We start from the raw sequence: 12721 nt of genomic DNA on the forward strand, positions 1-12721 counted from the left end.
CTCCCCACCCACGTCTTGCTTATGATCACCAGTATATACTCCCCTTCCCCTTCTCTGTCTCCTCCTTTGACAAGAACAACAGAGGATGGGGGACTTCTTCAACCTTTTAATAGCATGACACCCTTTTTACTTATTAATCCAATTATCCCATGTTCTGCTTTTGTGGTAGAGATGTAAACCCAGATGACAAAATTGTTAATCTATCTCAATAATATGGATATCATTTTAATGGTTATAGGTAAAAAAAACAATGTACCATATTACAGAACGTTACAGGATGAGTGTCACATAGACAAACAGCAAGAAAATGATTAAAATGTCATTGTACTATAGCACCCTCTTGGATAGGTGCTATAATTAGTTAGATTTGGTCCTCAATCACTATGTTCAGTGTAGCTGTGCTTTAAGTAAATTTAGCTTGTCTCCCTGTAACCATTGTGGCTGTAATTGTTGTGTTAGGTACATTTAGTTGTGTTCACTGTAATCAGTGCAGCTGCATGTGACTAGTTAGGTCTGCTCAGTGTTTCAGCTGATGCTGGTTTGCCTGCTTCCTCTGCTTTCTAGAAATCAGCAGAGTCCTTTGGAACATAGGTGTGGAGCAATGAAAATAGCAGTATGAATATTTATACAGCCCTGGCCAATTCCAGAGAAAGTGGCTTTGAAGGCTGCTGGGAGTCTGTATGAATACTCTGGGACACAGAGCTTCAGGTTTAATTGTTTCCTCTGTTTCCAGAGAGCAGTAGAACCCTCTGGAACATAGGTGTGGAACAATGTAAATAGCAGTATGAATATTTATACTGCCTTGGCTAATCCCAGAGAGGGTGGCACTGAAAGCTGCTGTAAATTTGTTTAAATTATCTAGGACACAGAGCTTCTGGGTTTTTGCCTGCAGAAGTAATTTCCAGCCTGGAGGGCTTGCTGGTATAGATGTAAACACATATGACAAAATTGTTAACCTGTCTCAATGATATAGATATAGTTTTAACGGTTATAGGTAAAAAAAACCAATCAGGGTTTGCTCCCCTTCAGGGCAACACTGCCATGTACTTGCTGTTGGTGAGGCCTCAGGTGGACAACCCTGAGGGCCTGAGTATTGAAGCTCCAGAGAGCTCACTCAGGGGCTTTCATATGAAGATCTAGTCAGCATCCCAGGAGAAAGGTGTCACATGGATGTTGGAAGAGGGCAACCAACTTTCCCTGGACATTTGTGAGTACAGACTTCTGTGAGAGATCTTAGAGACATTTGGGCTGCTGTCACCCCTCTTGTGCTAGAGAGTCAGCTGTGTGTTTGACCAAAGTGGACATCGGCTGGCTTCCTGAAGATCTTAGTCTATCTAGTTCTGTGTGAAGGGACTCTGCTCTGGTTCCTTTAATAAAAGAAACCTGCTTTTAACTGGTTCTTCAACAAAGCCAAGTCCACAGTTTGCTATTGCAAGGACTTTTTAGAAAGGCGTTTACTGTCCTCAACCTGTACATAGTTCTCTTTTTGCAGTATTCCACTAAATTCCCTCAACCCTACCCCGGTTACTCCAAAAATAAAAAGAACATCCCCTAGACTCCGTATTGAGCCAAAGAGAACTGTGTGCATGTGCCTGGCTGTGGAGCACAATATGGGAAAACTGCTGGCCCCTACAGGGGTACAGTACCATATTATAACAGATCGCAGGATGAGTTTTACAAAGACAGTCAGAAACAGCAGTTAAATATCAAACTACTTGTGAAGGAGAAGAGACGAGGCCAGATGAATGAATGAATTGCTGCCATGTTAAACTGCCATACCACATATGTATAAACCATTTTAATTTATTATTGTAATGCAGTCTGGCTGCATAAGCATTAATAAATGTACCTCTTTTTTACTTGTTTTTTTTATCAGTTATTCTGACTCAGACTACAAGGCCATAAACTTTATGTCCAGCAATGTATACAGCTATATCACGTGGTGTTGAATTTATCTCTTGCATCGGGTCAGATAGTTTAACACAATGAATAAACTCACATGTTGAGGAAGTCAGATGAGGAAACCCATTTGAATGTTCCGTTTAATGGAGAATATCATAGGTAGAAAAACGTTAATGTTGTAAGCCTCATGGAAAGATGCATTAAGGAAGACAGGATACAGTGGAATGACTACAGAGAGATACGGGGGGGGGGGGGGTATACACAAGTACGGTGAGAGAAAGAGCTCAGCTCAGACAGAAGAAGACAGCTTAAAGGCACAGAGCAATAATAAACAAGTGATGGTCACAGAGAAATAATAATAAATCAAATAGTGTAACACAACATCAGCTAATCTCTGAACCCCATTAGGCCATCACATAGAAGAGTCAGACCACAGTTCTCACACGCAAACTCTCCTGTGGTCCAACATGCTCTACTGACCACTGCTCTGAGAAACATCCCTCTGGATTCCTGAGCAGAGCTATTGATTAGTACAGTGCTCAGGGGGATGTTTCAGAAAGATGGGCTATAGCTTGTGTATACAGCAGTTCAACTCTCCTAGTGCTACCAGCATGGGGTTTTGTAACCTTTTCAGCACTAGAAGATCAAAAAAGTAAAAACAAGGCATATTCTTTAATGCATATGCTGTCTGACTGCATTGCAACAATTTATTAAGAGGGTTCAATTTGTCTGTGAGGACTTTTTATGCATAGCTTGTATGGACATGGGGTAGCTACTATTGCTCATTACATATGCAGACTCTGCTTCCTGCTTAGTAGTATTGCACAATGACCATGCTTCTGTATTCTCTTATAAGGCTAACTAAATTATCTCAAAAGTCATTAAAACATTTGTTTCCTTTTCCAATTTTACATAAATCACTGCCAAATAAAAAATTTAGTTAATATCTAACTACACATTTGTTGTATTTTACAATGGCTGTTCTTCACTGCTTTTTTTTTTTTATTTGAAATCTAAAGGGTCTGTATGCTCTTACTAGGCCTCCTGCACATGGCCATTTTGATGTATCTGCCAGATTCCAGAGGCAGGAATCAGTAGATTCTTGCAGCTGGAATCCGGGCATGTGACTAGCACTAGACTAGTGATAGTGTGGGGGTTTATGTAATAATTTATTCTAAATACGTAGGGCGGTGTCCTCTCCCTAAAACAAAATATCGCAGTGCCTCCAGCCGTTAAAATACGGCAAATATTTAATGAACCAATAATTTGGACACCTTAATAATTTGATCACTACTTAATAATATACCTTGAGTCCTTTTAGCCAGTATGATTTCATACCATATACACAAAAATTGCCTTTTTGATAAATAAATAAATACATTTATTTATATACAAAATTTATATATATATTACTACAAACGCAAAATACTGGTGATAAATGTATACTTGTACATACAATCAAAAATATGATATGCTAATTTCTATATGGGATCATACAATATCTGATTTAATTTAAAAGAACATATAAAATTTTATTAGGGATAAGTTTGAACCTTATAGTGCTTCAGAAATTATTTCTAATTTCTCGTGGCCATAGAGAAAAAAGAAAAGTATCTCTGATAAATCGCACTACAACAACACTACAAATTAGTTAATAATATATATAATCTCAATACAATATTCAAACAGTTATGTTGATGATAATTATATATATAACCTTAATATATTCCTAGCACACAATACAAATGCTATAAATCTTTGTAAAATTGGAAATATCAAAAAAAATACAATATCCTAGCAGTCTCACCACTCCCAGAATCTTAAGTTTGAGAGTTCCCCAGTGGGATGCAGTTGGGCCTTCAAATGGTCCTCAAGACAAATTGGCAGCTGGAACTCCTTCAGCAAAATGGCCGCAGGTAGCAAGTGAGGGATAGTGCAGTAGGTGTTAGCAATAGGATAGATAATATATATTTTGGAAGTTATAGCAGTGTTGATTGTAGTGTTTAGAGTAGAGTGTAGCTATTATATAAGTAAGGTATATCAGAAGAAGTAGTTCAGTATAGTCATAGATGTGTTGATAGAAGTCTAGATCAGAAGTGTCATAGAAGAAGTGTAGAAGCATAGAAGTGTAGAAGCATAGAAGTTTAGAAGATTTGAAGATTTTTAAGTGTGTTTCTGAGGTGTATGGTATTTTTATACCATACAATCCTTTGTTTCAAGGGACCCTCCCAACAGGCTTGTTGATTGGCCGGTCGAGAAGTGTGCATACATAGAGATATTTCTCATCTGGGGACAACCAGGTATCACAAAAAAAAAATTGGTGTCTTAATGATGACTCATACTTTGATTGAAACAAAATGTCTTTAGGTATCAAATATATATGTGTCCTATTCAAGTATAGTTGATTTTACTACTAACTCTTGGATAAGGACCATAGAAAGATACAAATACATTCGGTTTCTCATTTTACTGATGTTTAAACTGTATTGGAATAGCTGATTTCTTTTGGAAATGTACAAGTTACCCCAATTCAAAAATCATTTTATTTTCATTATTTCAAACTTAGTTGAGTGGGATGCAATACCTAACCTTCTCAAAGATATTTTCCCTTGATACAAAGTGTTGGTAATATGCCTTTTGATAATGTCTCTGTTGGTATGTATCAAACTTTATTTTCAAAGACCCAGCTCTCACCGCAAAGTTCACATGACTGGGAAAAAACTTTATCTACCTGCCCTATTGTGTAGGAATTAGGATAAATAGACTGGACTGGAGTTAACTCAGTATTCAATGGCATATTGTCACATTTCAAGAAGTTTGTTTGTTCATCACACTTTCCAAGGTTTTGTGTGAGCTCTCAGACAAAGCTCTCAGGTTTGGTTACCCTATTGTCACTTCCAGACCTTGTATATGTTCACCTGCAGAAGTCCAAATAGTGGTGTTTGACTACCTATAATTAAGTTCCCTGCAAATGAAGTATCGCCTAGCTTCCCATAGACAATGGTAATTGTTTAGATGACATACAACTGCAAGGTCTTGAAATAACCAGAATCAGATCCCACCGTTGTCCTTTTGGTTAGGTGTGTTGGCTCACCTGTAGAAATTCAAATAGTATATTGTGTCTTGAACAAGTCTCTTCCACTCATTGTGTGTATGAGGTAACCACTTGAAATATTCCTTGAAATTCACTCCAGAATGTTAACCCCTAACAGTCAGCTGGGATTCTCAATTTTGTGATAATATCATTTTCTTAATAAACAGTCCCTCAAAAGTCACTACAATAGGCTGACACTGACTCCTGCTGTTTACATGTATCTGCACTCAAAGCAGTTACCTGGGACTAGGGACAGATGTCCAAGCCTGGAAGCAGCTGACTGTTAACTGAACTTACTGAAACAAGCTTCACATTGATAATCAAAATGCTTTGATGAAATTAACCACAAAAGTGCTGTTACTTACATTTTCAAAGTAATTTGCCAAACACTTGTAGCCCTGTTAAGATGTTGTCTTCAATGCTTTCTCCAAAGAGCTCACAGCCATATAGTTGAAAGCTTAATCAAAACCAGTTTATAAACCTTCCTACCTGCATCTTGTGTTTTCACCTTCATAAGATACACATTGATCATGTAGTTATATGGTGTCATTTCTTGACCTGTATGCATAGCATAGTAGAGTAAATCCTCACATTCCTTTGTCAGTAGTTTCATTTTGTGTGGAAACATGATGCATGTGGCATGGCACTGCACGGGATAATGCATGGCCTCTGTCTGTAGTATGAGACCTAACACTTTCTCTGAAGAAACGACATATCCCACAATCCCTACATCTCTCAGTCTAGTCTTAGATTGTAAGTTCCAAGGAGCAAGACCCTGCTAACCCTCTTGTATTGAACTGTATTGTTGCGGTATTGTCTCCCGTTATATTGAAAAGCGCTGAGCAAACTGTTGGCGCTATATAAATCCTGTATAATAATAATAGTGTTGGTGCAGGTGAGAGCTAGGTACACAGTAATTAGATCTGACAGCCATAAGCAGGCAGAGCATTCAAACACACACAGCGAGCTCTCTGATGCAGCTGGAAGTTTTTTTATTACATTAGCACTCTCACATTTGTGATATGATACAGAGCAGATAGCATGGCATGGAAGTCTCTTTGGCTAGGGACAAGTTAGGTTAACCGCTTGCCCACTGCCCTATAGCAGAAATACTGCTACAGGGCAGCAGGGCTGCGCAAAATCACGTATATATACGCGATTTTGCATTTCCAGGTAGGGTGGCCTCAGCTGTTGATCACCGGGTCCCGGACGGTGATTCCCCACTGGCACCTGGGAAACACTGAGCATCACTGACAGGGGAGAGGTCTGTATATAAACAATACAAATCTCTCCCCTGTCAGCTCCTCCACACTGCTTTGTATTGCTCTGCAAAGCAAAGTGCTTACACAGTAAAGCACACACACAGTACACAGTTAACCCTTTGATCGCCCTAGATGTTAACCCCTTTCTGCCCAGTGTCATTAGTACAGTGTCAGTGCTTTTTTATTAGTACTGATCACTGTATTAGTGTCACTGGGGATGTCAGTGACAGTTAGTTCCCCCCCTAGTGTCAGTCCTGCAGTCCCGTAATAAGTCGCTGATCGCCACCATTACTAGTATAAAAAAAAAAAATTCCAGTATATATACCGCCATTTGTAAACACTACAACTTTCACATAAACCAATTCATTTACATGTATTGGGATTTTTTTTTTTTTAGCAGACATGTAGCAGAATACATTTTGGCCTAAATTTATGATGAAATTTGATTTTTTAAATTTTTTACTGGACATTTTTAATAGCAAAATTAAAAAATAATGTTTTATTTTTCAAAAATGTTTATAGCACAAAAATAAAAAACACACATGTGATCAAATACCACTGAAAGAAAGCTCAATTTGTGGGAAAAAAAGATATAAATTTCATTTGGGTGAAGTGTTGCATGACCGCGCAATTGTCAGTTAAAGTAACGCAGTGCCATAGTTAGGAAGGGGGGTAAATCCTCTGGAGGGCAAGTGGTTAATGAATACATGGAATTAGTCAGCCATGATGCTAGAAACTGCAGCCACATGTGAGCCCATGGTTACAAGGTAAGGCAAACAAACAACACAGGTAATATAATAACACTAATACCTATTAACAAAAATATTTAAAAGTATACAGTACCATTTTTTAATGAAGAAACTCTGTGCCATTGCTAATAGGTACGTTAAAATAGTCAGTCTAATGTAATAGAACAAAAAGAAAGAAAATATATTTTTAAATATAACCATTTATAAAGCATTCACAATAGTCAGTGTAATGCAATGGAACAAAAAGAAAGAAAATATATTTTTAAATATAACCATTTATAAAGCATTCACAAAACAGTAAGTTATTCAGTAGCTGCCTAAACACAATTTCACAATGACCTGCGTAAACAGATGTTTTTTCTTTTTCATTTTTCCTTTACCTTTTTCTTTTTTGCAGTTAAAAAGATGATTCTGTCACAAGGGTTGGACTGGTTAACCACAGTCAAACTCTTTATCTATGTCAGCCAAGGGAGTAAACCCTGCTTTGGCAATCAGAAATATTCTGATGTTTTGATTTGCTTCAAAGCATACATGTTTATCTAATTGCCAGATCACACTACTTTATCAAATGTATTGAATGACATGTTTCAAACAAAGGACAGCTTTGCCAATCCAGCAACTAGTGTTTGATGCCAAAATCTTGTTTGGGAACAGCAGGCAAGCCATGGCTCTTTTACTATTTGTTGCCTCATGGTATTCCACATGATGAAGGGAAAAAATATTGGTTCTGGCATAAGAGTGTACGGTCAAAGTAATGGCAGCTGGGTATTTGTCTTTGTGGTGCTGCATGTCACAGATAAAGAGCAAATTAACAATCTAATATAAATGATTAGTATGTGCCATTGAAGAGGAGGAAAAGAAGATTTAGGATTTCAGAGCAATGGCTGATATTCAGGAAGAAAATGGCTCATCAGTAGGCTCACAAATATGGCAGCAAAGTGCCCTTAATGAGAAGGAGGAGGAAGAAAAGGGCACATTAGGAATATAAAAAAAAATGACTGACTCTACATGTAGAACCTATGCCTCCCACTTCAGACCTGGCTTGACAATTTTTTTAAATAAATGTAATGGCAGCTATTGCATTAGAAGGAAGTGTTGCAAACAAAGAGAGCTTTGCCTGTGTCAGGAACAAGCCTATGCTGCTAAATCCCTGAAAAAATAAAGACCCTAGTAACATTTTCATCTATGATCATGGATTTAGCATAAGCTCCCATCTTGTTCCTACTAGTTAAATCATAAACATAATATTTTTGGAAAGCATTCATGTCTAAACATAATGTAGGGCAAGTAATTTAGGCTCTGCAGTTACTCACCTTTCTTCTGGAATACCTGTGCTTTTCTATAATGATACTTTTATTAATCTTGACAGTAGATCCCACTGTATTCATATCATATCTAATTCAAGAATGCTTTACTTCATCCCGCTGCTAGGGGTCCTCTTTCAATACTATTGCAGCATAAATATTGTGATCAGTGCAGAATATAACTTAAAAACATCTACAAGGACAGTGTCAACAGTGGGTATGTGTACGTATAAAAGTCTAAAAACTCTGGTTTGCCACGATTTACCACGAAAAAAAAATGTTTTTGTTTGTCACAAAAAAAAAAGCGAAAAAACGTGGCAAAATGCTAATACAAAAACGCTAAAAAAATGCTGAAAAACTCACGTTTTTAATGCGACTTTACACAGCTAACGTTACCGGCGTTATTAACCACTTCCCGACCGGCCGTTGTATATAAATGGCCGGACGGTGGCAGTGCAGGGTCGGGTGACCGTTTATAAATGGCCTCCCCACACCCTGCTTGTGTTCGCTCCCTGGGAGCACGCAGCACCGCGATCCGGTGCCCGCTGTGTCCTCCGGACACAGTGAAACACCGATCGTCAGACGGGACCTCTGTACGTGGTCCCGATCATGTGATCACTGATTGGCCAATCAGTGGTCACATGCAAAGTAGTAAGCAAGATGTTACTTGTGACATCATTGCTTACTACGTGTGAAGTCTGTGAATGATCACAGAGGTCACATGGTACAAGGCTATTCACAACAGCCTTGTACCATGTGACAAGCTGTGACCAATCACAGCTCACTCAGTACTTCTCAATGACTGCAAGAATGCAGACAGAGAGAAAGAGAAATGATTGCTTTTACATCCTATATGGGTGTAAAAGCAATCAGTGTAAAAAAAAAAAAAAAAAAAAATCTTCATCACCCCCCACAAGTAGTACAGTGTCACCATGGTGACACTGTACTGTTAGGGTGACAGTATGTAAAAAAAATAAATAATAATAATATAAAAAATAAAATAAAAATGTAAAAACTGTCTACCAGTTGTGCTTCTGAGTATTCATACTGTCACATACTACATAGGGATTTTTAAAAAAAAGCTAAATGCCTTCCAGTTAGGGTTTGTATCTACTTTAATTATAAAAAAATAAACCTCTTTTACTTGAGACACGTGTAAAAACTAGTATGCTCGTGGGCAAGAAGAAACAAGTGTGAGCAGACAGTTGGCTTTGGAAACCCTGCAGCCTTGGCAGGTTTAGATTTTTTTTCTGCTGTGCAAGTAGTATCATATCATTGAGCTCGTATGTTTCTAAATCCCAGTCCCATGGAAAGTTTGGCATTAGTAACACAATTGGTACTCCACCCAGTCATATCATTTCACATGGTAGATATATTGTCTTTCTACAACTACCATTGCATATTTATGTACAGAAGTTCTATTGTTATAGCCTAACTTAGAAATAGTGAAGCCAGTGGGCCATTCTAAAAGCCATTTTACTCATTTTTTTCTTGAAGTCAGCAATGGCAGCATCTACAGTTCCTGCATTATAGGTATATTTTAAAACACTAGACTAGTGGCCTAGTGTGAATGCATTTGTGTTTACAGTGAGTTAATATATCATATAAGAGTCTTCCTTTGATTGCCCTAAAGGTTTCCTTTGGACTTTGATTTGTATTGTTGTGGCCCAATAATATTTTGATTGGTCTGAGGATATATGTGTTACGTTACTGGGAACCCTAGTAATTTGCAGTAATGTAGTCAAAATGAATATATTTGGTTATTACCTCTACATATTCTCTTACATAGGTGCTCTACAATCTCTTGAAGAAGTGACCCAAGTCACAAAAGATGTAGAACATACCTGTGAAAGGTGGGACCCCCGCAGCTGGAGAAATTGGAATACTGGTTCACCTAAAATATTTGTATTACAACTAGGTGCCTCTACTGATTTTGCAGGAATACACCTTATTCCACATATTGAGTGCATAACTTGATAACTTGTGATAAATGGTTTTAGGATTTGTTAATAAATATTATTTTTATTGTAACAATTGGTGTATAGTTTATGTGCCTATAAAGTCAGTATTACACATTTCAGATATTCTTTGTCTCAGGTTATAGGAGGTGGCACTGAATACCTTACCTGCAACTATGGTGCACCCATGTGGATACTATTCTATATTAACTTTCAGCAGGAGAGTATAGAGGTGACATTGCAGATATAAGAACAAGAGTCTTGAAGGGATGGACTGAAAGGAGATCCTTTGTACCGGGGAATTAGAGCAGGCACGGAAGAGGAGAACAGGGAACTGAAGATATTGAACAGGGGGAATGTACAGCAGGAGAAGAGAGTTGGTCCTTAAACCAATCTTTAAAGATTCTTTTTATTAGACTTGCTTTTGAAAAGAAAAAGAAAAAACAATAGTGTTGAGTTACTAAAGGCTAATAGACTGTACATTTGCAAGTACAGTTGCTCCAGGGCTTAGTAAATAAGGAGGAGCTTTGCTAACTTCCATCATCCAATCATGTACAAGCAAAAATGCATTTTTTTTACATTTTCCTTACATGATTGGTTATTCTTTGTAAAGTGAAGTTTTACTTCATTTACTAAGCTCTGGAGCAACTGCACATGCAAATTGCACAGTTTATTTGCCTATAGTAAATCAACCCCATTGTCTAGTGTTAAAGAAACATTTAAAATGGGGTATGGAAATATTTACTAAAGCCACTATTTTTTGGATATTTTGGAAATGTTTGGATAAAACTAATGCTGCATTTATTTGGCACTGATTTGTAGGTATAAAATAGAGTAAGAAAAGAAAATCCCTCATATGCTTACTCTGAACATATTACCCATAAGGAATCCACTCTGGGGGCAAAATTGTTTTTATGCGGCATACAGTTATCGTAATTAGCTGTAGTTTGCAGTGGGCAAAAGTGCAATTTCTTCTTGGAATTGGGGAATGGTTTAAAAATAAATCAATTTAACTGTATGAATTTTTTTAACCACTTCAATACTGGGCACTTTTACCTCCTTCCAGCCCAGGCCTATTTTCGGCTTTTAGTGCTCTTTTTGCCGCAAAAACTTTTTGATTACAATGCCTATTTATAAAAACTGCCAAACTATTTGGCTTTCATTTCACTGCATGTTTTTTTTTACTTGAAATTTAACTTTTATTTTTTATTGTTCATAAAAGTTTGATACAGGGACTTCCAATTAAAATGCAGGGTAAAAAGATTGGCGAGTGGATGGGTTGGTGAAAAAAATATACAAACTGTAAAAAATGATGCTACCTGTTCACTGAATACAACAGATTACCATAAATTAAGAATGCTGTAAATTTCTAATGCAATTCTTAGGACAAAAACAATTTTTTAAAACTGGTAAACTATTTACAAAATAGACTTCAGCAAATAATTTTTAATTTGGTTAAAATACAGACATGGGATATTGCCCAGAACATGTTTATTACCAGGTGAAACTTTCAGAATGGATATTTTTAATGAAAACAAATTGACAGAATAGCAATTTTGACCTTTAAAAGGTGGCCCCATAATACAGAAAGCATCTGTGGCTGAATATAAATCAGTGTTTATCACTCTCCACAGCCAATGCATAATGACATTACTTTGCTGTTATTATGGCTTTGCCAATGTTATCTCCTTTCAACATTCCAATAAACGCAGAGGGCATGTTGTCAAAGCCTTTAGTGATGTGCTCATGGTACTTCAGCTTCCCCTGTGAAATGAGAAATAACCACAAATGAGTCACTGTTGTACTGATTTGTGTAGGTAAGATATGTCATATACTATACATCAAAAATGTTAATAATTATAATCCCTGACTATATATACATAAACAGACAAACACATTTTGGCCTCATACACTTGTGCAGTTGTGAGCAGCTGTGTGCAAGCAGCCTGTTCAGATCAATGACAGGTGGCCGGTTGCACGGATGTGCATGGATCTCCAAGCGCATCCCAGAGCGTACATCTGAGTGGGACTAATGCATGGCTCAAAATGCCATGCTGATCCATGCACTGGATCCATGCAGATGTCATTGATTTGAACAGGCTGCCTGCACATGGCTGCCTGGAACAGTTGTGATCCCGTATCCTCTGCAAGTGATGATGGCCCTTCGCAGGGGTGTGCTAAACAGTAAGCCCTTGTGAATGAGGCCTTTCAGTGGTGCAGGGAAGGTTTTGAACATATGACAATGTTTTTATTTCTGTCTGTACTTTCCAGTCCCAGTGATAACTACTTGCCCCATTTTTGACATGGTATTACAGGGACAGGATGTGAAGTGCAAAAAAAAACAAAAAACCCACTGGGGGTCGCAAGAGACAAAAAATCTGATAGAAGTGTTAAAAAAAAATATTACATGGACATATTTTTGCAGGGAAAAAAAAAGGTGTATTTGTTATTC

General features: G+C 37.5%; 1 protein-coding gene across 1 annotated transcript in view; it reads right to left on the reverse strand.

Annotated features, from left to right (window-relative positions):
* Positions 1 to 11700: 11700 nt before the first annotated feature.
* Positions 11701 to 12721, reverse strand: part of LOC149473682 (prostaglandin reductase 1-like) — a 65622-nt gene continuing 64601 nt past the window's right edge. The window contains exon 10 of the mRNA XM_089674748.1: positions 11701 to 12033. Within this exon, the coding sequence (XP_089530874.1) occupies positions 11920 to 12033 (114 nt within the window). The 3' untranslated portion in view covers positions 11701 to 11919. The remainder of the gene's footprint in view (positions 12034 to 12721) is intronic.

The sequence above is a fragment of the Staurois parvus genome, unplaced genomic scaffold (genome assembly GCF_062004578.1).
Source record: "Staurois parvus isolate SC_StPar_1 unplaced genomic scaffold, SC_StPar_1.0 ptg000012l, whole genome shotgun sequence".
Lineage (NCBI taxonomy): Eukaryota > Metazoa > Chordata > Amphibia > Anura > Ranidae > Staurois > Staurois parvus.